Source organism: Podarcis muralis, chromosome 2, assembly GCF_964188315.1.
Source record: "Podarcis muralis chromosome 2, rPodMur119.hap1.1, whole genome shotgun sequence".
Lineage (NCBI taxonomy): Eukaryota > Metazoa > Chordata > Lepidosauria > Squamata > Lacertidae > Podarcis > Podarcis muralis.
Genome location: NC_135656.1, coordinates 37,421,213 through 37,448,517, shown reverse-complemented (window position 1 = coordinate 37,448,517; position 27,305 = coordinate 37,421,213). Strand labels below are relative to the sequence as shown.

At 44.4% G+C, this 27,305-nt stretch overlaps 1 protein-coding gene across 4 annotated transcripts in view; it reads left to right on the top strand.

Moving 5' to 3' along the window:
- Positions 1–27,305, top strand: part of SEPTIN9 (septin 9) — a 212,887-nt gene that overhangs the window by 117,315 nt on the left and 68,267 nt on the right. For all 4 annotated transcript variants that reach the window (XM_028717049.2, XM_077924256.1, XM_028717050.2 and 1 more), the window contains one exon: positions 1,401–2,054. In XM_028717049.2, the coding sequence (XP_028572882.2) occupies positions 1,401–2,054 (654 nt within the window). The remainder of the gene's footprint in view (positions 1–1,400; positions 2,055–27,305) is intronic.

The following is a 27,305-nucleotide window of genomic DNA, read 5'->3' as shown; positions in this document are numbered from 1 at the left end:
TATGTCAACCCTTGCCTGAAGAGCTGGCAGCCTCTCACCCTTTTTCAAACACACTCCCTTGTGGAATGTTCCCTCAGCCTTCTCTCCTCTCCCCTCACCTTGGGAGTCCTCTGGGCAGCCACAGCTGCCAACCCTGGTCTCTCTCCTTCCCCAAAGAGAGAGGCCTCCTCACACTGCCCCACAGGGGCCTGGGAAGCAACCCCTGACCAGCCCCAGAGGCACCATTTGCCTGGGGAGCTTAGAGCCAGGGCTGCTGCAATAAACAGCTGTGCAAGCCTTTGGGAGGCAGAGACATAAGAGGGCATCAGAGGACGGAGGGGAGGAAAGAGGGACAGAGGCCAGCATTGCCTGCGGCACCCCGACTATCATTCAAGGCACCTCAGGGTGCTACAGCACACTGGTTGAAAACCACTGTCCTAGTTCAAGGGTTCCATGTTTGGTCCTGTGGAACAGAAAGTACATTGAGGTAGAAATGGAGGCTTTATTCCTTTCATTTGAGCAAATTTTCCCAACCAAATTCTTGAGCAATCACTGTGTCTTGCCATTTTTTGTATACCTACACCTTCCCACTGCTGCTTTTCTAACAAGGTTAAAGGAAGTTCACCAGATTCTCCTGGGACCTACATCCCATATTGCTTCTATCTCTTTACTTTCTGAAGATCTGTGTAAGGAAACGTCTGGTGGTGCAATTTCTGTAACTTGCAAGGAGACCTGTGTCTTTTGGGAGGTTTGCCAGATATGCAACATGCATGTATAACAGAGATGCCTGTCTTTGGCCATTTTCTGGGCATTCCTTTACAATTGTTTGGTGGATATGAGCACACAAAATAAGGTGAAAAGTGATCCTGGATAAATTTAGTCTAGGCAGGAAGATCTCTCTCTGTTTGTGTGTTTCTGCTGTTTCCAAATGGACTTGGATTTTATTTAGAAAGAATGGCACCTGAATCAATGTCATGCAGTTGAACAATAGGGCCTATAATAATTGAATAAATGGAGCAGGACAAATTTCAAGACGAAGAGCCCAAAACAGTATGATTAGTAAGGAGTCAAAGAGTTGGGAGGGACCTCACATTTCAGTCCATGGATCCACTGATTTTTAAATCTGGTGAAACACCATGTGACCTTTTCTGGAACTTCATGTGGGCCAGGAGCTTTCCCTGACTTTGGGCTTCGCTCAAGAATCTACGAGACATTGCATTGTTTACCTGACTTCTAGGTTTAGCACAACAGGAATGAGTCCCCCTTCAGCATAATGAAATGTATGAAAAAGAGTGGTTTGCAGGACAGTGCACAATGGGGACTTGAACTCTAGGTTTCTGTTTGTGTCTCTGAGGTCAGTAATCTCATACAGTTGATTGTGGTGTTTAAACTTGGATTATGTCTTTTTGTTAATCTTCCAGCTCTGAAAAGATCCTTTGAGGTTGAAGAAGCAGATCAGCCTCCAAATTCTTCCACTCCACAAAGACGGACACCCAACCCTCTTGCGAGGTCCACAGTGTCCAGCTCCACACAGAAATTCCAGGATCTTGGCACCAAGAATTCAGAGACCCCTTCCAGACATGTGGAGTCTGCACAAAGATCTCCTAAATCTTCTCTGAGGAGAGTTGAGCTCTCTGGACCAAAACATCCTGAGCCAGTGTCCAGAAGAACAGAAATCTCCATTGATATCTCATCTAAGCAAGTGGAGAACTCCACCCCAGGAGCTTCAAGATTTGGCCTCAAGAGAGCAGATGTGCTGGGGCACAAGCCCCCTGAGACCTCTCCCAGGAGGACTGAGATCAGTATAGGCAAGCCTCAGGACCAAGCTCTTCGCAGAATGGAAGTCCCCTCAAAGATCCCCGAGCCAACACAGCGCAGAATGGAAGCTGCTAGCCCACCTGTGCCTGATGTTGCCACCAAACGTGTGGAAATCCAGGTAGCAAAATCTTCAGAGGTTCCAGTACCACCAGTTAGGCAGAATGAAAACGTGGAGCTTTTCCCAACCAATCAGCACCTGCCACCAGAACCAAAGCTACAGCCAGCAGTGACTGAAATTCCACCCAAATGCCAAGAGGGTAAGCAGAAAATGAGCTTCTTCTTTTTTTACATTGTGCAGTTCTTTGTGTACAAATACATTTGTGTTTTCCTAATAGCTCTTCTGCCATTCATGTGGGTTATTTTGGAGGTACAAAATCTGTGCTTTAGCTCATGGCTGCTTTCATATTTCTGAAATTAAGGGGGGTCAGATTTTGGGGGTGGGTTTGACATCTATTTTGAATGGTATTCAAGTTCACTGTTGACTTTTGAAGATGCATTGTATATCTTTTTACATGCTTCCAGATATCTCTGTTGGCGCATTTGCTGTATATTTGTGAATTCTGTATGTTACAACATTGGCTCACGAGGCACATGGGACTCATCTGATCTCAGGGCAGTTTTACTTCAGTGAGAGTATGACATACATTAGATGCTCCCATTTTGGGAATGAAGAGTTCTGTGATATGTACCTTCCAGTGCCATGGATGCATTGCAAGCTTTCTTGTGCACAACCATACTAGGGCAAGTATATCCACTTTTGTGGCCTGTCAGCCTCTTCACTAAGTAGTTCCAGTCAGATACCAAAAGTAGGTGGTTTGTTGAGTCCCAGGCTTTGTGGATCAAGCATTCATACTAGCACATGGCCTATAGATTTTTGAAATATTAAGTGGTACATAAATGCAAATAAATACATGGTGCTAGAGATAATTTTAGTGCTGGATGTACTTAAGTGTCTTGTCTTTCCAAAATGTCCTTGTTCAGGTGGTTATCATGTCTCTTTACTTGCTGGGATGGTAGTGAAAGGGAATCCTTCAAACAACATTAATATGCAGTTCCGTAGTGTTGCTTCACTTGGACATGGGCACCTTTAGTGTTATGATAAAGCCATCCCCTGTCTGAAGGGACACTGACGTAGGGACATGGGCTTCTATACTAGTAGCTGCTTCAAGACGTGGGTGAGGGAGTCAGTGGGGTTATTCTCACGCCTTGGATACATTCTTCAGTCTCCTTAAGAGAGAAGGTAGATAAGAGGGTGGGTAGGTAGATGATAAAATGATGTTACTTTTATTCCCCAGTGGGGTTATTCTCACACCTTGGATACATTCTTCAGTCTCCTTAAGAGAGAAGGTAGACAAGGTAGGTAGATGATAAAATGATGTTACTTTTATTCCCAAGTACAGTGGTACCTCGGGTTACATACGCTTCAGGTTACAGACGCTTCAGGTTACAGTCTCTGCTAACCTAGAAATAGTACCTCGGGTTAAGAATTTTGCTTCAGGGTGAGAACGCAAATCGTGCTCCGGCGGCGTGGCAGCAGCGGGAGACCCCATTAGCTAAAGTGGTGCTTCAGGTTAAGAACAGACCTCTGGAACGAATTAAATTCTTAACCTGAGGTACCACTGTACTGTAGATTGAGCAATGCCTATTGCTTTTTCTCAAATCTTGGCGTTCTGATGTGCCTTGTCTGAGACAGTACAGCCCTGAACTTTCCACCATCTTGCCTTACCCTAGCTTCATTTAGCATTTCCATAGCTCCATAGCTCTGCTCACTTAACTGTGACTGCTACAGCCAGAGAAACCTGGACAATGTTCCAACCTGGCTTTGTAGACCCTGTAGCATTGCCTGCTTTCTGTGTGGGCTCCTAGCTCTGTAACAGAAGCTGTTCCCTGAGCTGCTCCTCTCTCTCTCTCTCTCCCTTCAGGATTAGTGTGCATGCCTTTAGTATTAGAAACGGAGATATGAAAGCTAGGAGCTAAGTGGCACCTTAAACCTAGGTTATGGGCGCAACAATGGAATGTCTAGGCTTGCTTTTTTATAACAAGAATACAAAGCTGAAAATGAATGAACTGCAGCTAAAATCTGATGTTCATTTTTCACATGGTCTAGTCCTCATCTGAAGACTGCAGAAAACAAAGCCATGCTTCCCCTGCCCGCCTCCTAATATTCTTATGAGGGTCTCTGGAGAAGAGTGGTCTTCAGAGAGTGGCTGGAAGTAGGGAGGCAGAAAAAGGTCCTTCTTTCCTTCTACTGTGCAGAGCTCATAAACTGCTTGCGCTAATGAAATTCCCTGTTGCAAAATACTCCTAGAACAAATGGGAGTTTCGAACTGCATGCCTAGTGGGGCTTTCCTTCTGCTTCTTGTATTTGAGGGTGTGGCTCAGACATACAGATCATAGAGTGGATCTATACCACACGTGAGAAGTGACCAGCTGCAGGAATTGGGTGGGATTCAAGGCTCTGTAGACCAAGGTTGGGCAACCTCTCCTCTAGCATCTTAGACTAGCGGCAATGTATTGCAAAATGCAACTGCTGCCTATCTCCATCTCCTCCCCACATCTCCCTGATGATACTAAGTAAAATAAGGTGCATGACTATTCATCACTGCTGCCACACCATCCAACTGGTAATGGGATAGGGAAACCCTAAGCCTGATCACCTTGTATCATATGAATAAGCCACACATTGTGTGTGTCTCTTAACCAAACATTCCCAGGGAGACCTTGGAGCTGAGATGCTCTACACTTCATCAGTTATGCTTTCCTTGTAATGGTAGAGTTTGGGCTTAAGTGGCCAAGTACACTTTGCTCCGTGCTGGTCTCCAGAACACAGAACACAGACATGTCAGGCTGAGAGCTGAAGTAAAGAGGAACAAGGTAGTCCTTATATTAGCAGAGCTGGAGATAAATGTTGGTACAAATTTGGGTAATAATTACTTAGTGGGTGGACGGCACATAGCCCTCCAAAATTAATTTCCCATTGTATCTGCATATCTTCCCCTGTCCTCCAAACTGCTATAAACTACATGTCAGAGCTTTATAACTCATCAAGGATGAGGACATTGCTGGGGCTACATATGCCTGGGTCTATGTTCTGAACTTCCAAAGAAATGGACTTTGACATTGTGTTTTTAAAAATATATACGTATATATCGAGTACAGGGAACATCTGACTAAGAAAAGCATTCAGCCAGCAAGGTTGTGACGTCCATAGCATTCTGTTCTATGTGATGCTTTGGTATGCATAATCATCTTACTGTGACAAACAAATCTAGTGAAAAACAGCCTCTTATTTAGCAAAATCCAGAATCCTTTCCCCAGGATTTTGCCATGGACTAAAGCTTCTCGTCATTCGCTTCCATGTTTTACATTACAATGGTACCTTGGTTCTCAAACTTAATCCGTTCTGGAAATCCGTTCCAAAACCAAAGCGTTCCAAAACCAAGGCTCCCTTTCCCATAGAAAGTAATGTAGTATGGATTAATCCGTTCCAGACTTTTAAAAACAATGCCTAAAACAGCAATTTAACATGAATTTTACTATCTAACGAGACCATTGATCTATAACATGAAAGCAATAATTAATGTACTATACTATAAAAGAAATAAGACACTATTGTAGATGATAAAAATTAAAATTATTATTTTTTCTTACCTGCACTGATGATAGTTATTGTTTGGATGGAGGGCTTTTATCCATTTCCACAGTCACACAATCAATCAGTAGCTGAACTGGGTTCCACACAGTCACAAAAACAAATTAATTGGAAAAGCCTCAAAAACAAAAAGACAAAATAAATAGCAAAAACAAAAGCACCAACTTAATCAGTTCCGGAAGTCCACTTGACTTCTGAAATGTTAAAAAACCAAGGCACAGCTTCTGATTGGTGCAGGTGCCCCGGAAACAATAACCGACAGCCACATTGGATGTTCAGCTTCCAAAAAACATTTGAAAAATGGAACAATTAATTTCAGGTTTTCGGAGTTTGAGAACCAAAGTGTTTGAGAACCAAGGCGTTTGAAAACCAAGGTCCCACTGTAGTTATATCTTGTTTTCAATTAATCTGGTTATACATTAAATTTCCTGTTCCATTCCCTCCTTGATGGTACCAAGTTTTGTTTCTTTGTTTCAAAGAGTCCATTCCATGATCACTGATTCCTCCTTTCCCATTCTTGCTGCAGGTATCATTCTCTTGCCCAATCCATGACTGCCCAGGAGTTAATAATTAGAGAGGAGTGCCTTCCTACTCCATGTTTGCTGATTAGATAAACAGCTTCCTCCTCCCTTTCTTTGTTGCTTTTCAGAGCATCTTAAGCCCTGACATGATACCTTACAAGGAAGGTTGGGGGCGTTTGCAACTTCCTTTTGGTGTGCAGTAGAAGACGCCCTTTCTCTTAGTTCTTATCTTATTCCTTCATTCCTCCCTTTACAAGCTTAGGGTGTGATGCAGGGCAGCATCTGAGTTTTCTATTTCTTATTGCCATAGCTTCTTGGTAACCATTCACAACATAGCTGAAGTTTTGCAGAGTGCTAAGGACCTTCTCAGCATCTTAAAAAGCAGAGACATCACCTTGCCAACAAAGGTCCGTATAGTTAAAGCTATGGTTTTTCCAGTAGTGATGTATGGAAGTGAGAGCTGGACTATAAAGAAGGCTGATCGCCAAAGAATGGATGCTTTTGAATTATGGTGCTGGAGGAGACTCTTGAGAGTCCCATGGACTGCAAGAAGATCACACCTCTCCATTCTGAAGGAAATCAGCCCTGAGTGCTCACTGGAAGGACAGATCATGAGAGGAGAAGACTCCCTGGAAAAGACCCTGATGTTGGGAAAGATGGAGGGCACAAGCAGAAGGGGACGACAGAGGACGAGATGGCTGGACAGTGTTCTCGAAGCTACCAGCATGAGTTTGACCAAACTGCGGGAGGCAGTGGAAGACAGGAGTGCCTGGCGTGCTCTGGTCCATGGGGTCATGAAGAGTCAGACACGACTAAATGACTAAACAACAACAACAACAACAAAGGACCTTCTAATTCTAGCACAGAAAGAAGCTTTGGTTTGATCTGTTTTGAACAAAATTTGGTGATATGAATAGCCATTAACCCCACTATCTGCCACTGAAATTTGGAGGTGGGTGTTACTGTTAAATCTTAAGACCACTGTGTGATCACCACCACCCAAATCTCCAAACCAACCCTTCACTGCCAAAGCGTAATATGGAAGAACTGTGCTCCATTGTGTGTGACTCGGAAGGCATCTGTTTTCTTTAGACCTGAGCTATGTGGGAAGTCAAAACAAGGCTTCATCCAAGTTCACTTTTCCATCCTGATCTCTGGGGGATGATTTGAAGAACAGGCTTAGGGAAGGCCAGCCTTAGCAAAAAAAAAAAAAAAAAATTCTCTTACAAAAGTTGTCATTGAACCAATTTCCGTAAGTGCTGTTTCTTCTTCTGTGCTGTCATATTGAGTGCAAGGAAATTCTGAAGAGATTTCTGGATGTAAATTGCAGTAGAGCTTTGGAAATGGCACTGTGCCTCCTGTGACTTCACTGGAATGCTAGCCAGCTAAATGAATCACTTATTAAAGGTTTCCGCATCAATACCAAGATGGAGTCAAGGGAACCAAAAGCTGGTAATGTGTGGAACTGAGCAAGTTCCAGCCTCTTTACCCCTTCCCTTAAATCCTTAGGAAGAGAAGAAGAACCTTGGTGGAGAAATGAAACACAACTGTCTCCTGTACAGCCACAATTGACATCAGAATTAGATCTGGGGCTGATCCAAAATGGATGGGGATTATGTCAGCATCAGAAAGGCTCTTCACTCAGTTTTCATGCAGTATTAAAATAAACTATGGTTTTAAGTGTGTATGACAGCTTAGCTCCTCCTCACTCCTGATTGTGTCCTGTGGGGAAGGAAACAAGCCAGATTCTTACTAGTCGTGTGTGGACCTAAGCAAGTTTGTTTGTTTCTCTCTCTCAAACAAAACATGAGTAGTAAGCCAAGAACAAACCTTTGCCTCTGTTCATGGTTTGTTAGGAAGAAACAAAGCATGAGCCCAGGCTCACACCTCATGAATATCTTGTTTTCTCCGTGACACAGCCAGTAACAAGGTGGGTGAGGAGCAAAACACTTGAGTATGTTAAACCAAGGTTTCATCCTTGACCATTGGTCCTGCTAGCTAGGGATGATTGGAGTTGTAGTCCAAAAGCAGCTGGAAACCCAAGTTTGGGAAATCCTGTGTTAAACCATAGTTTCTTTTTAAATGTGATTTAATGTTGCAGGTGAACCAGGCCTGTCAGTAAACTGTAGGAGTTCAATGCAAAAAAGAAAAGAAAAGAAAAATGGTTTAAGACTGCAGTTCTAGACCCATTTACATGGGAGGGAGTAAACCTCATGGAACTCAGTGGGACTTTGTTCTGAGTAGACTTAGGTAAGATTGCTATGCTCATGATTCCTGATATTGAGTAGGACTGCCTGTCTTATCTGTATTGGGAGCGTTCCCCTCTAATGGGTTTCATTTGATTCTGGTGATGTTAGGACCACTGGTGGACGAAGAGGAGTGCAGGGGGAGCACACCACCCCCGGCAGCACGATCCCGGTGGGGTGCCATTGTGGCTGCCCCCCCCCCCCCCGCGCAGGGCGCCATCATGCCCCACAGGCGACGCGCCCAGCTCCAGGACGTGCGCCACACCCTTGCGGGTGGTGCGCCATGCCCCAGGACGTGTGCCAGCCATGCCCCCACCTGTTCTCCGCCCCCCAGTGCCGGAGCATGAAGCTGCACCACTGATTAGGACACAGCCATTGGTCCCATTGATGCATGACTGTTTAGCAATGTGAAGTCATCACATTTACTGTGCTCTCCTTGTTTAGAAAAGAAACATTGGGAGGAAGGTGCTCTATAACAGCGGAAGAGTGAGAGAAATCTAACTGTGTACAGTTGAAAACCGCAACAAAAAAAGGGGGCAGGATTAATGGTCTCTCTAAAAGAGTCTTCCCACCCTTTGCCCCCCAAATCACTACCCTTGAGGCAAAAAGTGAATCAGGAGAACATCTGACTCATGCCTCTCCACAAATGGACAAGCTCCGTGGAGACAAAACTACAGTAATCTAACTCTGAGGCATTGTGACCCATCCTGCCAAATTTAATGTAACATGAGTTATCACCAGAGTGAAGATAAGCATCGTGCAAGACTGAGCTCTTCACTGGAGTCTAGAGGTGGAGCCCAAGTCATGGAGTCCAGGAACAGCTGCCTGGAAGAGGGGGTGACTTTGATTTAAAAGAGGCTCTGGTATCCCAGGACAGCTGCTTGAGAGTAAGGCTTGAACAATGAGGGCAGCTGTCTGGTGGGAGATTTAAAGCATGAGACAGCCACGTCCAGGGAGATTAATACAAAAGGGGCTTTCAGTCCTAAAGAGGCCCTGTGTCCAGTGCAAGAGCTATAAACCGAAGGCAAGTGACATGAAAGGTTCCCCCTTGCACACCCCTTTAGCTGCTCTTCTCTGTCCAGATTTATGTCCCAAGAGCAAAGGTAGCAAGGCTTTTTCTCTAAAGCTATCTCAGCTCCAGTGGCCTCCCTCCCTCTCCCTTTGCTCTTATTTAAGCTTTGTTGTTCACACTTCTTCCTCCGTTATGGAGCACCTTTTTGGACTAAAGGGCCTGATGGGATCTGGGAACTATAATTTCATGGATAAAGGTATGCAGAATGACTTAGGGGCTTGCTATCATGTGCTGTAATCAAACAACTTGTTTCCAAAGTTGCTTCAAACAGGACCCAGAGCTAACAACCGCAGCCTGGGGAGATCTACAGTTTGGCTCCAAAACATGCTGTTTCCTGCACTACTACTTATTGTTTTGCAGGCAGCCTCATTATTTGTCTTCGGATTGTTTTCCAACTTCAGATGGCAATGGAGGAAATTCTTACGGATTTTAATTGGATTCTAACTTTGCTTTACGTTGAGGTCTCAGGTTGCACAACAAAGGCACACAGAGATGAAGAAACCATGGAAAAGCTTACTTTGAAAATATAAAATCCAGTCGTTCATAAGCCACTGCTGCCAGTCTCCGACCCTGATCCGTACCTTTTATGGAAGAGAGCAGAAATAATGAAAAACATTGTAGCCCTTATGTGAGCAAAGCTGGATAATGATTTTCAACCACACAGCAGACATTCTGTGCCAGATAACTTTTTAGATCCAGATAACTTACTAACCTTTCTACACTCTTGTACAGTGCCTGTAACAAGTCTTCTCTCCAAATTAGGTATATTTCATTTTTGTAGTCCGATAGTGACAGGCTCTTAAAAAAAATGCTGTTGGCAAAGGCTGCATAGTAAGAATCACTCCACTCACTTATGAAGACTAGCACAGTGGTTATGAATTGTTTCCCTTTTTTTCCTTTCTTTTCAAAAACAATTAGCTGCTCTTCATTTTAAGTTTCAGGGGGACTTAATGTCCACAAATCAATACTGTAAACTTTGCTGGGTTCCATTTTTTTATTCCTCCAGAGTTGGGAGTGCCAGAAAAAAATAAAATCTCTTCTATGGCACTGCTATTTGAGTCTTATTTAATAATTTTTTTAAAAGTATCACCTGGCTTCCCACAAAATAGAGCCCAATGCTGAAACATTTAAGTTGTTTTAAACTGTGTTTTAACTATTGTAGCCTGCCCTGAGTCCTTAGGGTGAAGGGTGAGTACAGTAATTGTATAATAATATAATAATCACATAATTGTATAATAATATGATTATCACCTTTGTGTCAGAACAAAAAAGCACCTACATGCTGTTGTTTCATAAAACATACAAACTACCTATCTACCAGCTTGCTGTAGATACAGCAAGCATCTGAATCACTAAAGATGAAATTGGTTCCTCCCATGGGGCAATTGAGATGTTGGAAGATTGAGCTCAGTTGCCAGGAACCTGCTGACGATGGAACCCTAGAGCCTAGCTAGAGTAGAGATAAACACAATCACTGCTAACACGACCGTAACATCTTTACAAATGCAAAGCACTGATATTGCATCCTACTCACAAACTTTACACTGGAATTCTTTCAAGTGCAAGAGTGTCACAGAATGAGTCCTAATGCTCTCTATACCATGGGTGCATATTACAGGGGCTGTACAATAAGCAGGTGGATTCTTGTAGCAACAACTGTTGCCTTCTAGGCAAGTTTCCTTGGATTCCAACCTTCATTTCCACTCGCCACCTTGTCTCCACCCACAGTGATTTTTTGGTGTCATTTTATTTGTTCTGAAGTAATTAAAGATATGCAGCGTTTCAACTAGAACATTCATGAAGTATCCAAAGGGGGGAGTGAAGAACAACTAGCTGCCTGGCTCAAAATGGTGAGCAAGTCAGGCTTTCTCCATGGATGAAATTGGCCCCCGACTTCCGATTAACCAAGAGAGTGATGACAGTTTGGTGGCTGGACTTCTGGCAGCGTAAGTGAGGCCTAATAATAAAGAGCAGAGTACAGCTGCAGAGATGCTTACGGTCAGAAACTCCCTCCTTTCTATGTTTCCTTTTGGAAACAAGCATCTGCCAGCATTAGTGCTGGGGTATTTCAAGCAGAACTGAAGTGGAATCAGCACCTGCAAATTCACAAACACTATTCGCAAATGTGTGTGGGGGGGGGAGTCTTGTGTGTCTTTGCTGCCTCAAAGTTATCCCCTGGATTAATTTGGATTTCTTTCCATCAAGAGTCTGTTCCCATCCAGTGAAACAGAAAGGTGGAAGATTCAGAACAGGCAAAAGGAAGGGCTTCTTCACCCAGAGGACCTAGAGAATTCACTTCCACAAGAAGTGAATGGTGGCCATCAACTTGGATGGCTTAAAAAGGTGCTTAGAGCAATCCATGGCTACTGCTAGTCATGATGGGTGTGCTGTGCCTTCAGTGTCAGAGGGAGTACCTCTCTAAATGCCCGTTCCTGGGGAGCAACAAGTTGGGAGAGCACCGTTGCATTCGTGCCCTGCTTGTGGACTTCCCATAGGTATCTAGTTGGCTGCTATGAGAATAAAATACTGGACTCGATGGGCCTCTGGTCTGATCTTTTTCTTCCGTGATGGGTCTCTGGTGGATTCCTCATATTTTCTAACTGTGAGATAGTACTGACTGCTTTGAAGTTGCTTTATTCTTCAGGGTAGAACTACATGTTACAGAAAACACAGAGCTTGTGACTCTTAGCACTCCCCGTTTCAAAATATGACAGTTGTCTACTGTAAACAACCCTGTGATCCTTGAATGAAGAGAGGCTTATAAATGTGAAAACAAGAAAAAAAACTGGAAGGCTCCTGAAACATAACATTCATTTAAAGAGTATTTTCTTCCTGTTCCCCACTACCACCACCACCCAAAGAAAAGGATGAGGGAAGCCTCTGAATATTGTTCAGAGCAATACTAATGTCTGATGACTTTCAAAGTTAATTTCTCATGTTTCTAGGCAGAAAATGTCCTGGCTGTAGGATATAAAATGGAAAAGTGTACGTTTTAAAGGACAGATTCTCTGCTAGAAGGCTGGGGAGTTCTGTTCTTAATCTCCATTTCATGCAATTCACCACAATTTGTAATGTTTTTCAATAAGGCAGGAAGTGAACTTCCTGTGTTAAAGAGCAATAATAGCATATTGTCTCCATAGACTATTAGTTTAAATGTTGGGCCTTGAATTTTAGTACCTTTCATGTCTTCTGAATATCTAATGGCACAGGCTAATGGCTCAAGAGCGATATCATATAATGTGGAGACAGTGGACAACGTTGCCTACTCATGAACTAAGGGAGCAGTTCTGGTTCTAAACTGCATGTTACGAACTTTGAATGTAGGTATTTTTTAAAGAAGCTTAGTTTAGTTGACAGAATTCCTATCTATCTTGTCTTAAGAGCTCCAGTGTATCTCATATGTACTCAAGAGCCACCTGGTGACACTCCACACCCTGCCACTTCCACAGTTAGGGCTCTTCTTATCAGTAGACAGTGGCGGAGCTTCAAGCTCTGGAGGGGGGGGCAGAGAGCAGGCGGGGGCATGGCGCACCACCCGCAGGGGTGTGGCGCCCAGCTCAGGGGGGGCAGCCGTGATGGCAATGCATTCCCCCCACACCCCTGTTCCTCCTCCAGTGTCAGTAGATCTCGGGTTTATTTATTTATATTCCTACCAGTTAACCCAGCAGTATAGTATGCTACCCCAGACTTTACATACCTCCTCCTCTCATCTGTTTCCTGCATCCTTGGCAATTCTTGCCATCCCCTTTTATTCAGCTGTCATCTCTCCTCTCTTCGTTCGCCACAGGTGATCATGCTCTTTCCCCTTGTTCCTGATTTCTTCAGCATCCCTGATTTTTGCCTGTTCCTATCCGACTCCCTGCTTAGTCCTCCTGCTCAGTTTTGTGTGAATCCTCAGCATTCTCTCCCCACAATATCACTTCTGATCTGACTGTCTCACCTTCTGGTTGGAATGCCAACACCTTGGTCAGTAAAGTTTTGCAAACTATCATGAACTGGACGTAGTTTCTTGATGTCTAGAGTTGGGCTAATAGTCTTAGGGGTATCCATTTTCATTCTGAAAGCAAAGCTGCCCTTTGCTGACTGACACCTATGCAACCACTGAAGGAGATGTGTCAATCTGTCTGAGAATGGTGCTTAGTAGGAATTATTTCCTGGAATGTTTAATCAAAGTTTTAAAGGTGATGCTCAGGTGCAAGACATCATTAAGACCATCCCTCATAGCCCTGATTGACACCCATTGGCTCTGCCTCTGCTGTGTTCATTTGTTCCAGTCCAGTGTGGCATAACACCTTGTGGATTCAGGCTCCAACATTGGCCTATAGATCCCTTCCAGGATTTTAACACTGCTGCAATTGAAGCTCCATATAGATAGGAGATATAGCAACTCCCAACTCCTTTTGCCTCACCTGCCACATTTGGAAATAGTTCAGCAGACACCTTTATACCAACCAGGGATGAGTACTGGTTCATTTCTGTAGCATCTGGCCGCTGAATTGGCAATGGTGGAGTTTGATATTTTTGCCACTGGACCAATGATGGCAATGTATTTCCATGAAACCCTTAGAGTCAAATTAAGCTGAAATGTTTGTTACGACAACATTGCCACCAGAAAACTCTTTAATTGATCCTCAAGGGACCTCTAAATGTCAACCTTTGGCAGCCTGTTGCTTCAGCTAGCAAGGTGCATATACCAAGATGACAAGGTAAAAAGGCATGCCTGTGTGCTGTGATTATTACCTCTGAATCGGCCAACAGCGTCCTAGAAACAGCTGATGAGAGTGAAAGAGGAAACAATTAACAAGCTCAGCAACTGCATCCATCCTGTCAGTAGAACTCAGCTGCTTCTCGCTGTGCTTCCGGTTGCCTGCTGCTGATCAGTTTTACTAATCATCACAATAAAATAACATTGCAATAAAATGTAGCCATAGGCCTGCTGCTTTTGTTGTGAATGTGTCCAGGGAAAGCTGGGAAATGGGGAGAAGTTCCACCAGGAACAGAACAGGGAGGATGACCAAAGCCTAGAAAGTCAAAAGAATGGAGAAATGACCAATTAGTGAAACTTTTCTGGGTAGTAGAAGGCCTCGGGCAATTGGCAAACCTATGTGGCTGCAAGGACTGAAGGGTATGTTCTTTTCTTTTGTCTCATATTTCATTAGATGGGACTTCTTTTGGTGTTTAATCTGGTGCTGCTAGCTTCATACCCTTGAGATAAGAAATGTATTCCGTCTTGGAAAAATAGGTCCGATCTTGCTCTTAAGTATTTGCTTCATGTAGGGTCTATTGTGACTTCAAATGATGCATTTATAAACAACAAGAATTGGGATTTTTACCCTTGGTTTCCTCTCTCTAATTGCCCCAAGTTACCCCGTCACAACTTTATGAGTAATAATGTAAACTTAATCTTAGCAGTTTCTGCCTCTTCCTCTCTCAGAGAAGCAGGCTTCTCACTGTGCCAGCCCTTTGGGCATCTGCCTTAGCTTCAAATATAGTGTTCAGCTCCCTCCTTATCATAGTTTTCAGTCTCTGCTCTAGGAAACCCCTGGGGTTCCATGGAAGCTTAGTTGGGTCCCCAATAGGAAGGTGCCATATGGGACCATTGGTCCATCTAGCTCAGAATTGTCTACACTGCATTTGTCCAGGAAGGCAACACTTTATGCTTAGTAACTGTTTAAAAATATTTCAAGAAAGTTTATATTGAAAGGGAGGGGAAACCTCTACACTGACTGACAGTAACTGTTCAGAATTACAGACAGGGGACATTCCCAGCCCTATCTGGCCTCAGTACCTCCAGATAGGGCTGGGAATGCCCCCCGTCTGTAATTAATTAATTAGATTCGTATATATTGTCTACAGGACAGTTCACAACATTGAAAATACAAAACAAGAGCACAAAATATATAATAAGAGCAAGAACAAACACAAAAACTCAAGTTCTAAAAACAAAACCATTTCAGCATACTCTACAAACAATAAAACCGTATTGACAACTTCTAAAAAATAATAAATGTGCCGGCAAGAGCACCAGATTGGCTCTGTCAGTGCATTTGCACCATGCTGACCTCCCAGCCACCTCACTCTGCCTACCTTGGGAAGGAATGGCAACTCCTCACTAGCATGGTAGCTCCTTCCCACTCAGTGAGCCACTCCTGCCTTTGGAAGGAAAATCATAGAATCATAGAGCTGGAAGGGACCCCAAGGGTCATCTAGTCCAACCATCTACAATGTAGGAATCTTTTTCCCCAACGTAGGGTTCGAACCCATGACCCTGAGATTAAGAGTCCCATGCTCTACCGACTGAGCTATTTCGCTAACAAAAAATATCCATTGCCATTAGGTGGATTTTGCCCTAAAGTAAGTCTTGAAGAAATAGTGTTTCTCTGCAAAAGCAGGGTCCCATCGTGACTCTAGGCCTGGTTATGGATAAATATTCTTGGGTGGTGGGAGAGACAGTGGTGGGAGTGAAATAATAAGCTGAACAAACCCTCCAGTATATTTTCCCGAGGCCTTATTGGGCTCTGTCTTGCAGCTCACTCGTGATTGCTTAATTATAGCTAGGGCTTTAAACAGATTTTAAAAGACAATAAGCACAACAACTTTACCCCCAAAAATAAGGACCAGGCAAAAAGCCTTGTGGATAAACAGTGAGTAATCCTTTCCAATTCCCTGAGCAGCTCAGCAGTTTGAGAGAATAAAAGCTGTTGGGGAAACATTTCCTTAAAACCAGCTGACACATTTGGGCTAGATTATGTGTGTTGATATAGTTTTAAACAGGAAAGAGCCTCCAGCCCTGAGATACTAATACCGGAGGGTTGTGTGTGTGTGTGTGTGTGTGTGTGGTTTGGAGAGGGGAGGGTATACTCAGTCCAATTTTGTGCAGGCAGAACAGGTGCCAAATATGAGATAAGATGGAAAAATTAAAAAAACAAAACTGCAGAGCTTTCCACTTGGAAAGAGACAGAATGAGTCAAGGCAGAAGGGGATATGGGCTGAGTTGATAGGGGAATATGGCCTCCCACCCCCCCACCCCCACTGCTCCAGTTTCACTGAAGAGGGATTGGGTCCTGTGTGCTTTATCCGTGTGATGTGTATATGTGTCGGGGGGACTGCATCTAAAAACATTTGAATAATGAGATATGTAAGATAAACTGAACTGCCAGGTTTGGATAATCAAACTTTAGGTAATGAAGACCCTGCACACTTGTGATATAAACCTGAACAGAAGAACAAAACATACAGTTAGCCTGTGCTTTCTTTGACCTGAAAGCACATCACAGCCCTGCTACTCCCATGGACCATTTGTTAATCCTTTCCAGCATAAAGCTACAGACAGTCAGCTGTTGAGGAAACATGGGTGGTGAAATCAGGAAGCAAACTCATTGAGGTGAGGCATGCTGGTGATCTGATGGATGCCAAGATGCCAGGCTATAAACACAGTGGAACAAAAGGGCTAAACACAGGGAGGGTTTCCATGCACCTGTTCACTGTAATGTGTGACTAGGGCTGGAGCACTAATGGGACAGTACCAGGGACAGGCATAATCTGAATGCCAAGGCCAGGGAAACTATCCCAATAATGTTAAAGGACCATAAGGAAGGACTAGGGCAAGGAAATCAGATGCTAAGTGTCAACAGGGTGTGTCAACATAGCAGAGCCTGCAGTGGGCAGCAAGACTCATGGTTGGAACATGGAGTGGGTAGCCGGGCAAGAGAGGCTGGGTGAAATAGATGACATTGTAGTGCTATATACATCATCCACTCAAGCCAGAGGGTGAAGTGCAGGGAGGATTGGCCATTACTCCTGGAGATCTCAAACGACAGGTTTCCTGTTCTAAAGCAAAGAATTTTCTACTCCTTAGTCCTGTTTTATTATCTGACAGGTTTTAATCTTGTCCTGGACATATAACTCTAGAACGGCAATCGTGAATGAGAAATTGTCTTTTGTTTTATCCCTCCCACCCATTTTGTCTAGAGCTAAAGCCAAGCACATGTTACCACCAGCCTAGGTGAAGTCTGGGTTGATTTCAGATGCTGAAGTATCTGCTGGCTTGGGCATGGCATGAGACATCCCAAAATTGACTGACCACACAGCAAACAAATTCTTGGTGCACCCTTTCAGTTGATCATACATTGCAGTGAATGGGGTGGAATGGGGAAAGCGTTCATGCAGGCTGCTTCTGCTCCTAGCCTCCCCGTGTTCACCTGGACCTTTGCATACAGCCTGGGTGCATATGAACCTTTCTACATCATGGGGAATGCTGTTCTTTCACTATACTGAGAGTGCCCTGCTGGTGTAGATATGTATTGATGTGGGCTTTATGGGAACATTTAACTCAACAAGGAAAGCACCTGCAATCCTATTTCTCGCCTGCCCTCTTCTATTCATCATAATGTAGGCTCTTATAACGTGGACCAATGTGGGAGGGAAGAAGGAACTGCATTTGGAAATTGTTTTTGTTCCAAGTAAGCCTTGGAATGTGGAGTATTAAATCTGAACAGTGTGGTGGGCCCACAAGGCCTCCTTACTGATTCAAGCAGTTATTAATAATTTTGACAATGTAGTTTCCCACCCCACCCCCTTTGAGTGTGAATTACAGCCAGACCTCAGGATGTATTTCCTTGTGTTAACAGATTAATCATTTTATACTCTCACTTGCAGAGCTGAAGTCTGCAATGAACAAGGAGGTTTGTGAGTCCCCGTGTCAGTCTTTCTGGGCCCACAGTGGAGTTAGCAATGGTACCGGGAGATAAATATAATCTGGAATTGAATCATCTCACAAAGGAAGTGGTGTGGCAATACTTACCTGATTCCTTTACCGCTGGTAAGGACAGGAGAATTGGTACTGAAACACAGAGATTCATAAAACATGGCTTATGGAGCTGCTTCTTACAGCCATCACTGCCTCAGCCAGCATCCATGGACAGTGGAGCATGACCTTTGCTGTAGAGCAAGCAGGAAGGATGGTATCATGCTGCTTCCACTTTCAGGAAAGGCTAAGCATTAAGCAATTTCAGTGCTTAATGAAATTATTGTAGCAGTGACAAATTATTCACACTCAAAACACAAACATTTGGAGTCATCCACTGGAAACGATAAGTAGTATATTGATGTCCAAGATAACAAGATTCTGCATTGCTTGGTGCCAGCATAAATGGCTTTTTGAAAAGATTACTTGCTGCATCCATTGAGGCTTTATGTCACTTTAGTCCTGAAATATAATGGGTTTGAGTTATGGGAATCCTATGCTGCATGGCTTGAATTGGGTCAACATTCCAATAAACTGGTTCCTACTCGATAGGGAAGAAAAATGCAGTTCATGGTCTGACTAATCAGAGATAAATATGGGATATGTATGCAGGAGATTTATAGCACATCTGATGTGCAGGAGATTTATAGCACATCAGATGTACCTTTCTTCCACTGTGTACATTTCAAGCTTTTCCTTTCTAAATAAAAGCCGTTTGCTTTGCTTTGCTATACATACATACATACATACATACATACATACATACATACATACATACAGAATTTTATTTGTGTGCCATCTTTCCACAGTTCAAACTATGCCCATGTAGCTCACAAGATGAAAATAATACATGACTGCAATGTAACACAAGTAGTCATAAACAATAAATAAACCCTCAAAAAAAACACAACCAAACCAAACAGTTGCCACTTAAATCACAGCACAATCTAAAATAAAGATACAAAAAAACACACCAAGAGTCTATTCAGCAGCCTCTGCTTTTGTAGCTGCAAGGCAGGGAGCAGGTCTTTCCACTATGGCACAATGTATGGCCTTTCCTGGAAGTGAAGGATAAGATTGTGGACTTATGGTTTCTGCTTGATTGTAGTGGATGGCTATATGTTCACTGGAGACCTCCAGTTCCCAAAGCGCTGCGACTCTGGCAAAGAAGTGGTACCTCTGGCCATGCATTCTGTAGGCTGTCTACAAATGATCAGACCCCTTGAGTTAAAAAGAGAGAAGGTTCTTTATTTGATTTTGTTTTGAGTGAATAAGGGATTGCAGCTTGGTGTCCGTAGGTGAGGCTCCGCTGCTCAGCCAATAAATACTTTCACGGTTTACAAGAAACAAAATAGGCACGGGCTTGTCTCCGTTGGATCACTTTGTCCTAAAACTATTTATAGAGACCTGGTTCTGCCTCAGCATAACGTTTCTCTTATTCTGTTGACCAGCACGTGATATGGGAAGAGGCTGCTAACATGCCACCCCAATAAATCACGGAGAAGGAGTTAAGGCACTGGATTAAGATTGCACAAAGATAGCTTTGTGTTTTTCGGAACATCAAACCTCCTTGTGAGCAGACAAGATAATTTGACAATTGGCCAGTTGGGTTTTTTTGTTCTTATTCTTCTTTACCCGTCCTTTAAAGCCACACACATAGTCACAGTTTATTTCCTAGACTTGGGATGTTGCAACAAAGCCAGGAGTCAACATAGCTATAAATGGAAGAAGCGGCTCTCCTTGGAATGGAGCCTGAACTGAAACTTTGTTGGGTCCAGTCATTGTTCCTTTTGTTCATAATGTTTTAAGAAAAGATAATGGTGAAGAAGGACTCCCCCCACACAGACTTATTTTTTTTAGTAAACACATTCACTTCTTCACTGCTCTGGGGTGTGTTTTGAACTGGAAGCTCTATAGACAACCCCAGTTTCTGCGGTTTGAGAAACGGGTCAGCAGAAAGAGAATGTGAATACACTTCTGTTTTCCATTCATACTTGGGATAGATAAGCAAATAGCTGGGTAACTTTGAGATCCAAATATAATCTAACCATTTTGGCTGGACTCTGTAGCCAGCAGGGTTATAAAACTGGTGCAGCTAATGGGTTTTTGAAAAAAAAGTGTTGTAAATTCATAGCAAAAATTTAAGCCACCTGATTTAAGCCTGGTGGTAATGCCTCAAGAGTTATTGTGGCTCTGTAACACATGACCAGTGGCGAATGCCTACCCACTTTTTTCTGGTGTTTTTAATGAGATTGTGACAGGCAGAAACTCAACTGGTGAAGCTTTTCCAAGCAGGAAGGTACAATAGAGAGAAGGTCTGAATCTGTTAATAGAATAATAGAATCTTAGAGTTGGAAGGGACCCAAGGGTCATCTAGATCAACCCCCTGCAATGCTAAAGCATCCATGGCAGGTGGCCATCCAACCTCTGTTTATAAACCTCCAAGGAAGGAGAGTCCACCACCTGTCGTGGGAGAAATGTCTGCCTCCCATGTAACAGTATATATATTTTTCTTGTTGCAAAATTGCACACCTATAAATTATAAAACATAACATGGCTAACAAAAATGGATCACTGGGGAGGTAAAATGCTACACATATTATTTTACAGAACATAATAATGAGGTGATTACAGTAAACCAATGAGGTGATTACAATAAATGAATTCTTCAATAAATCAACTTGGAAAACACAAAGTAATAGGAGTGAGCTAATGAGTAGTGCCTGCTTATCTATGCCTTGTTGCAATATATGCTGTAGGTATTTCTCATTCTTGGCTCAGTTGAGCATGGTGCTGATAACGCCAAGGTTGTAGGTTTGATCTCCATACGGGACAGTTGCATATTTCGGCACTGCAGGGGATTGGACTAGATGATCCTCAGGGTAGATGCTTTCCAGCTCTATGATACTACGTGTTGTTTCATTTGTATGTTTAATAAAATCACACCATATAGTGTAAAAATTATCATGTTTTTACTCTCCCCTTGCCACCTTCAATTTTTGCTACAGCTTTTCCGTTATGGCTTTTTGCCAGACTATTTTATACCAGTGATCAATATTCATCAATTGCAATGTTTTCCAAGTTCAGGATTTTACCATTCTAATTCCTTACTTCTTAATTGGTCCATATTTGAAGTATATAAATTAAGGATGGCCAATACCAGGGTTATTGGGATTGTCTGAGCTGTAATCTGAGATATCTCTTTTAAAAATTCCTTCCGGTATTTGTGAACATTCTCACCACATATGATGGTATGTACCTATAACTTGGCATCCTCTGCAATGTAACAGAGAGCTACTGGGCTTTATATAAGATAGGCGCCTCAGTGTTAAATACCATCCATGCACAATTTTTAGTGAATGTTTCCTAGTAGTTGCTGACAGAGATTTATATGGTGCTTTTGTCCATAAATTGTTCTATTTGTCCTCTTAAATGTTTATATCCCCATTATGTTCCCACCAGCTTTTTAGATTTTGTTGGGAGGAGGAGAAGGGTTTTGTATAAAAGGGAAATGAATGCCTTAGTCCAGCGGTTCCCAATTGGTGGTCCGCTGACACCAGGGGTGCTGTGCAACCCACTCAGGGGGTCTCTGGCACCATTCACATAACAAAAATTACCATAGAGATATCAAAATTTGCAAAAGTAGGGGATCCATGGCTTGCCTTTTGAAAAACAAGGGGTCTGCAGTACTTAGCTAATTGGGAACCACTGCTTTAGTCATCATACCATCTCTTAGTACTCTGTTAATTTCCTTTAGCTCCATTTTTTATTTGTATTGTTGTAAGAAATGATATCAGCTAATATCCAGCCATGAAATTTGATTATTTTCCATCATGCAACTGTAGAAGACAAAGGAGCCCTACCAGAAAAAAGTAGCAATGTTGTTCCTAACAGTTGATAATTTATTTGGTTGAGACATTGGGCGACCTGCAATTAGATCTCCCGTGGCTCCCCCCCCCAAAAAAACAACAACCCTGAAAGCACCTGTGGGAAGCCTCATAGCATATCAGGGTCCCCGCTTTCCCCAGTGCCATTTTCCTGATCAGAATCCCCTGTCCCACTTGCCCAAAACTGTTCTTTCACCTGTGGTGAAAAGTCGCCTTTTGAAAGATAAATGTGCATTCTATGTCTATAAATCTGTGCTGCTCTGGGCTCCTCTGGGAGGACAGGTAGGATATAAATCAAATACAGTGGTACCTCAGGTTAAGTACTTAATTCATTCTGGAGGTCCGTTCTTAACCTGAAACTGTTCTTAACCTGAAGCACCACTTTAGCTAATGGGGCCTCCTGCTGCCACTGCGCAGCCTGAGCATGATTTCTGTTCTTATCCTGAAGCAAAGTTCTTAACCTGAAGCACTATTTCTGGCTTAGTGGAGTGTGTAACCTGAAGCGTATGTAACCTGAAGCGTATGTAACCCGAGGTACCACTGTAAATAAATATTCTACAGTTCTTTGGTCTTCTGGGGGGGGGGGGGACTAATGAACAGCTGATGTATTGCAGCTTCTCAGGTATATAACCATACCATATCCAAACAGTAACAAAAATCACATGAGGACAAGCAGTAACCAATAGCTTGATGACAGGTCATCATTCGGCCATATTCAGCTGTGAAATAGCAGCCACTGGTGGTTGTATATTATGCCCAAAGTTGATCTAAAGGTGCCAAAATAATCTGGCCTTCTGTAAACTACCAGCCAGCCTTTTCTCCTTCCTTGTCTGCTTCATTCCACTGTTTATGCATTTGTCAGGAAAGCTGGCCTCATTGTGCCAGGAAGCTTTGTCATCAATTCATGCTTAATAATCACCTGCTCAGAAGAATAAATCAGTGTTCTTTTGATGTTCACCCAAGCCACTGACTTTTCCTAACAAAAGCAATGTCTTCCCCCTCCAGCTTTTCTTACTGCTTGGAGCAAGTACAAAAACTGTTATGTCTGCATTTAAACCTTGAAGGATCTATGAACCGCATCACTGGACTTGATAGCAGCCTTTATTACTTGCTGTTGTCCAAGATGTCATCTGATCTTGCTGCACAAAAGATGCACCAAAGGTGTACAGTGGTAGGGAGGCTTCAAAACTCATGGGCTGAGCACCAGAGGTGTACACCAATGTTCTCTTTAAATTATCCTCCTTTATCTCTTTAAAGTAATCCTCCTTATTTTTGGCCAGAGAAATTAGGAAAGGAACCAAAGGGGAAGGAGAAATTCTTGAACAGTTTCTCATGGTTAGGGTTCACCATTAGCAATGGCAGAAGCATAGCTCCTTTTGTTCCTGAAGGTTTGGCAGGACAGGTGTTGCAGCTGCAACAGCAACAAGTCTGTTGACAACTGTTGACCACCATATTGTATCCCTCATTATGTCTGGGAGCTGGTGTTATTTCAAGGCACCGTAGGAGAGAAATGGTGGTTGGCATGCAAATAAAATTGTAGGAAAATAATTGGGAGAAATCTGCAAAGTGATCTTATTCCAGGTATGTGATAAAAAGAAAAATCTCAGAGGAGTTGTGGGGGGAGATGGCCCTTTGATAGATTTTGGCTTGGCTCTACATAAGACATGCTTTGCATATAAAACAATGTGCTCAAACCATCTAGCATGCTAAATATTCCCAGGCAGTAGAGTTGGAATGGCCTCAATACAAGACCCGAAGTAACAGAGGTCAGTTAAGTTGACAGCACCAAGGTTAAGAGGATTCAATTCGGTATAAAGCAGTTCAGTATAAAGCAGTTCTAGGATAGTAAATATGTGTCCCTGAATTTGTGATCACATCATTCAGGCTCAAAAGTTGTCATTGGACTCATTTCATAACTAAAAAGAAGGTGAGAAGCCTACCAAGTTAAGCTTAAGAAACTTAAGAAGGTGTAGAGTTGATTCCAGGCTGATTAAAGCCCTGACAATAGATGAAAAAAGGAGGGATGGAGTATGTCTGCACAAACGGCTTTTATTGCTCCCCCTGCAGTCTTGCTCTTGCATTAACTTTCACAAAATCTGGAGTTATTTTAGCAACTTGCAGTAAATTTGAAAAGCCGTTGTCATCAGAAGGATATCACTTCTTTTTAAGGTGCCTTCTCTCCTCTTTCATTTTGTGTGTTTATGGCCAGCAACATCTGCATGATAACAGACAGGCTTTTTATTTTTTGGAATAAAAACAAACTGGAGCAAACACAAACATCTGAACACAGATTTCCCCTTCCCCAGCAAGGAGAGCAAGGGAGATGGCAGTTTTGTTTATGGGGTGATGGTGACTCAATTGGCAGGCCCTGAGGGTTGATGGGCTTGTTATTCTTTGCCAAAATTCTGATGAGATCACAAAGGAAATTTAATTTAGTAGAGTTCTACCTACGATTCCAGCAAGGCTGTCTCCAAGTCACAAAAAGTACTGTGCAAACTGACAGCCTGAAGTGAGAAAGGATAAGAAATTCAGAGATCTGTAAATGTGGAATGAGAGACACATTAGCTGAGCTACATATAAGTCTGATAACAGAAAACAATATTTTTTAGGAAAAAGTTGTTTAGGAGGGAGACTTTACTTCCCATGCTGTGTACACCCATTTCTTCCCATTGTGTACAACCCATATACAGGCTACCAAAACAGTCCAAATACTGAAAATCCAGTTGAACAGATGCAAATGTGGGGTGATAAATATTTTCATGAGCAGCAAAACCTTCTTCAAACCAACTCTTTCAGCTCTCTAAAAATTACCATGTGTCTCCTGTCTAAGATGTTGCTGATAGACCTTGCATTGTGATTAGTGAAAATAAATATAACACTCAAAACTGCTCATCTGGTTGTAGTTAATAGATTACTGCAGCACTCAGATTGCTCCTCTGTTGGTTGCAGATAATTGATTACAGCTGCCTCTGAGGACTGCATAGAAACTTGGTGCGGAATGCAGCAGCAGCTGCCCCTTTCTTAAGTCGATGGGAATCACTGGGATAGCTTTAGACCAGCAAAGTTATATGAATGTGCTGGGCACACACCAAATGTGGTTTAATTGAGGGGTGGCCAGCATGGTGCTGTCCAGATGTTGGACTACAACTCCCATCATCTTTGAGATCCTTTGACCATTGGTCAAGCTTCCTGGGGCTGATGGGAGATGGAGTACCACAACATATTGAGAGCACTCTGGCATTAAACTATCCTTTGAATTGTGCCCAACACACTGATCCCTGGTTTAATGTATGAAGCCCTAGACCAGTGTTTCCCAACCGGTGTTCCGCGGCACACTAGTGTGCCGCGATACATTGCCTGGTGTGCCGCGGGAAAAATTGGCGGGGGGGGGGAATAAAGGGGGAAAAATTATTCCCCCACCGCCAGGCGTGGGGCTGGGGCGGGGGAAGCCCGAGCTTCCCCCTCCCCCAGAACGGGACCCAGAGCCATGCCGAAGCTGCGCGCAGCTTTGGCATCGCTCTGGGAGCTTGCGGGGCTGGGGGAGGAGGAAGCCCTCCGCCAGCCTCCAAACCATGTCGGGAGACAGCGGGATGGCGCGCTGCGCCTCTCCCGCTGTCCCCCGAGTTTGCAGGGCTGGCGATGGGGAGGAGCAGGCTTCTCCCCCCGCCAGCCTTCCAGCCAAGTCGGGGGGCAGCGGGAAGGGCGCGCTGGGTTTCTCCGCTGTCCCGGACGGCTTTCAAAAGCCTGCCTTCAAAAGCCGTCGGGGACAGCGGAGAAACGCGCTGCCTTTCTCCGCTCTCCCGGGAAGGCAGGCAGGGGGGACAAAGATCTTTGCTCCCCCCTGCCTGCCTTCCCGGGAGAGCGGAGAAAGGCAGCGCATTTCTCCGCTGTCCCCGACGGCTTTTGAAGGCAGGCGGGGGGGGGGGAGCAAAGACTTTCACCCCTGCCTGCCTTCCCGGGAGAGCGGAGAAACGCACTGCCTTTCTCCGCTCTCCCAGGAAGGCAGGCAGGGGGGAGCAAAGACTTTTGACCCCCGCCGGCCTTCAGAAGAGGTCCAGGACCTCTTCTGAAGGCGGGCGGGGGGCGAAAATCTTTGTCCCCCCTGCCTGCCTTCCCAGGGGCTTTTAAATCGCCCCGGACAGCGGAGAAGTCCTCCGCTGTCCCGGGCGATTTTAAAATGCCGCCCGCTAGCATTTTAAGATTGCCCCGGACAGCGGAGAAGTCCTCCGCTGTCCTGGGGTTTTTTAAAATGCTGGGGGTGGGAAGAAAAGCCCTTGTCCCCCCCCCCCAGCCTTCAGAAGAGGTCGGGGGACAGACTGTCCCCGGACCTGGTCTGAAGGCGGTTTCCCTAGGAACGCATTAATTGATTTTCAATGCATTCCTATGGGAAACCATGCATCGCAAGACGAAAAACTCGCAAGACGAAGAGACTTGCGGAACGAATTAATTTCGTCTTGCGAGGCACCACTGTATCCGGAGAGGCGGCCTTCAGGCGAGTTTTAATTTTAATTTTCCTTCTCCCACTTAATGCCCCACGCTCGCCCGAGCAGCTTGCAGTCCTCGGTAACCACGGCGACCCGAGGGAGGGGAGGGAACAGGGAAGTCGAGGGCGGCGGCGAGCCGTGATGACATCAGTGGGCCGCGCCGCCTCGCCCTGGCACGGTGTGAGAGCCCCGGCTAGTGGCGCGAGCTTCAGAATAAGTGGGATCCGCGTGCGCGAGACCGAGATTGCGGGTAAGGAGCTCAGCCCTGGGCAGGAGGAAGCGGGGCCGCGCGTGCGGGCCACATCCCCACAGAGAGCGAGCCTCCCCCGGCCCACCACTCCGGGCAGGTCCACTCGCATGAGGGGGCGGCGATGGCGACGGCCGGCAGCTTGCCTGCAATGCCATCCCTCGAGCAGGCGAGGAGCCCGGAGGCTACCAGATGCGAGTCCTCTTTCCCACCCTGCTCGGGAGTCCAGAGCACTTGGTCGCATTCAGGATCTAGAGTGGGGAAGCGGGGCTTGTGTCTGGGCTGGACACATTGGGCTGCCTGTGCCGCTCGACCTGCGGGGAGAAATCAGGGTGGGAGTCACGACCGTGAGGCAGGGCTGCCAAGTGTGGCAGAAGAGGACACGGCCGTCGCACCTGTCCTTAGGTAGGAGCTTCTTCCGTGTCGACCTGCTGCCCTAAAGTCTTGGCTTTTTTCTTGGCTTTTTGGCGGTTGGCACAGAAGGAAGGCAAGGGGGAGGGGAAAAAATTGAAACTTACACTTTTGTGCGTCCCTCCCGGCGTGACGCTGCGCGCTGACGTCACGGGGCTGTAATGGTGGTGTGCCTCGAGATTTTTTTCATGAAACAAGTGTGCCTTTGCCCAAAAAAGGTTGGGAAACACTGCCCTAGACAA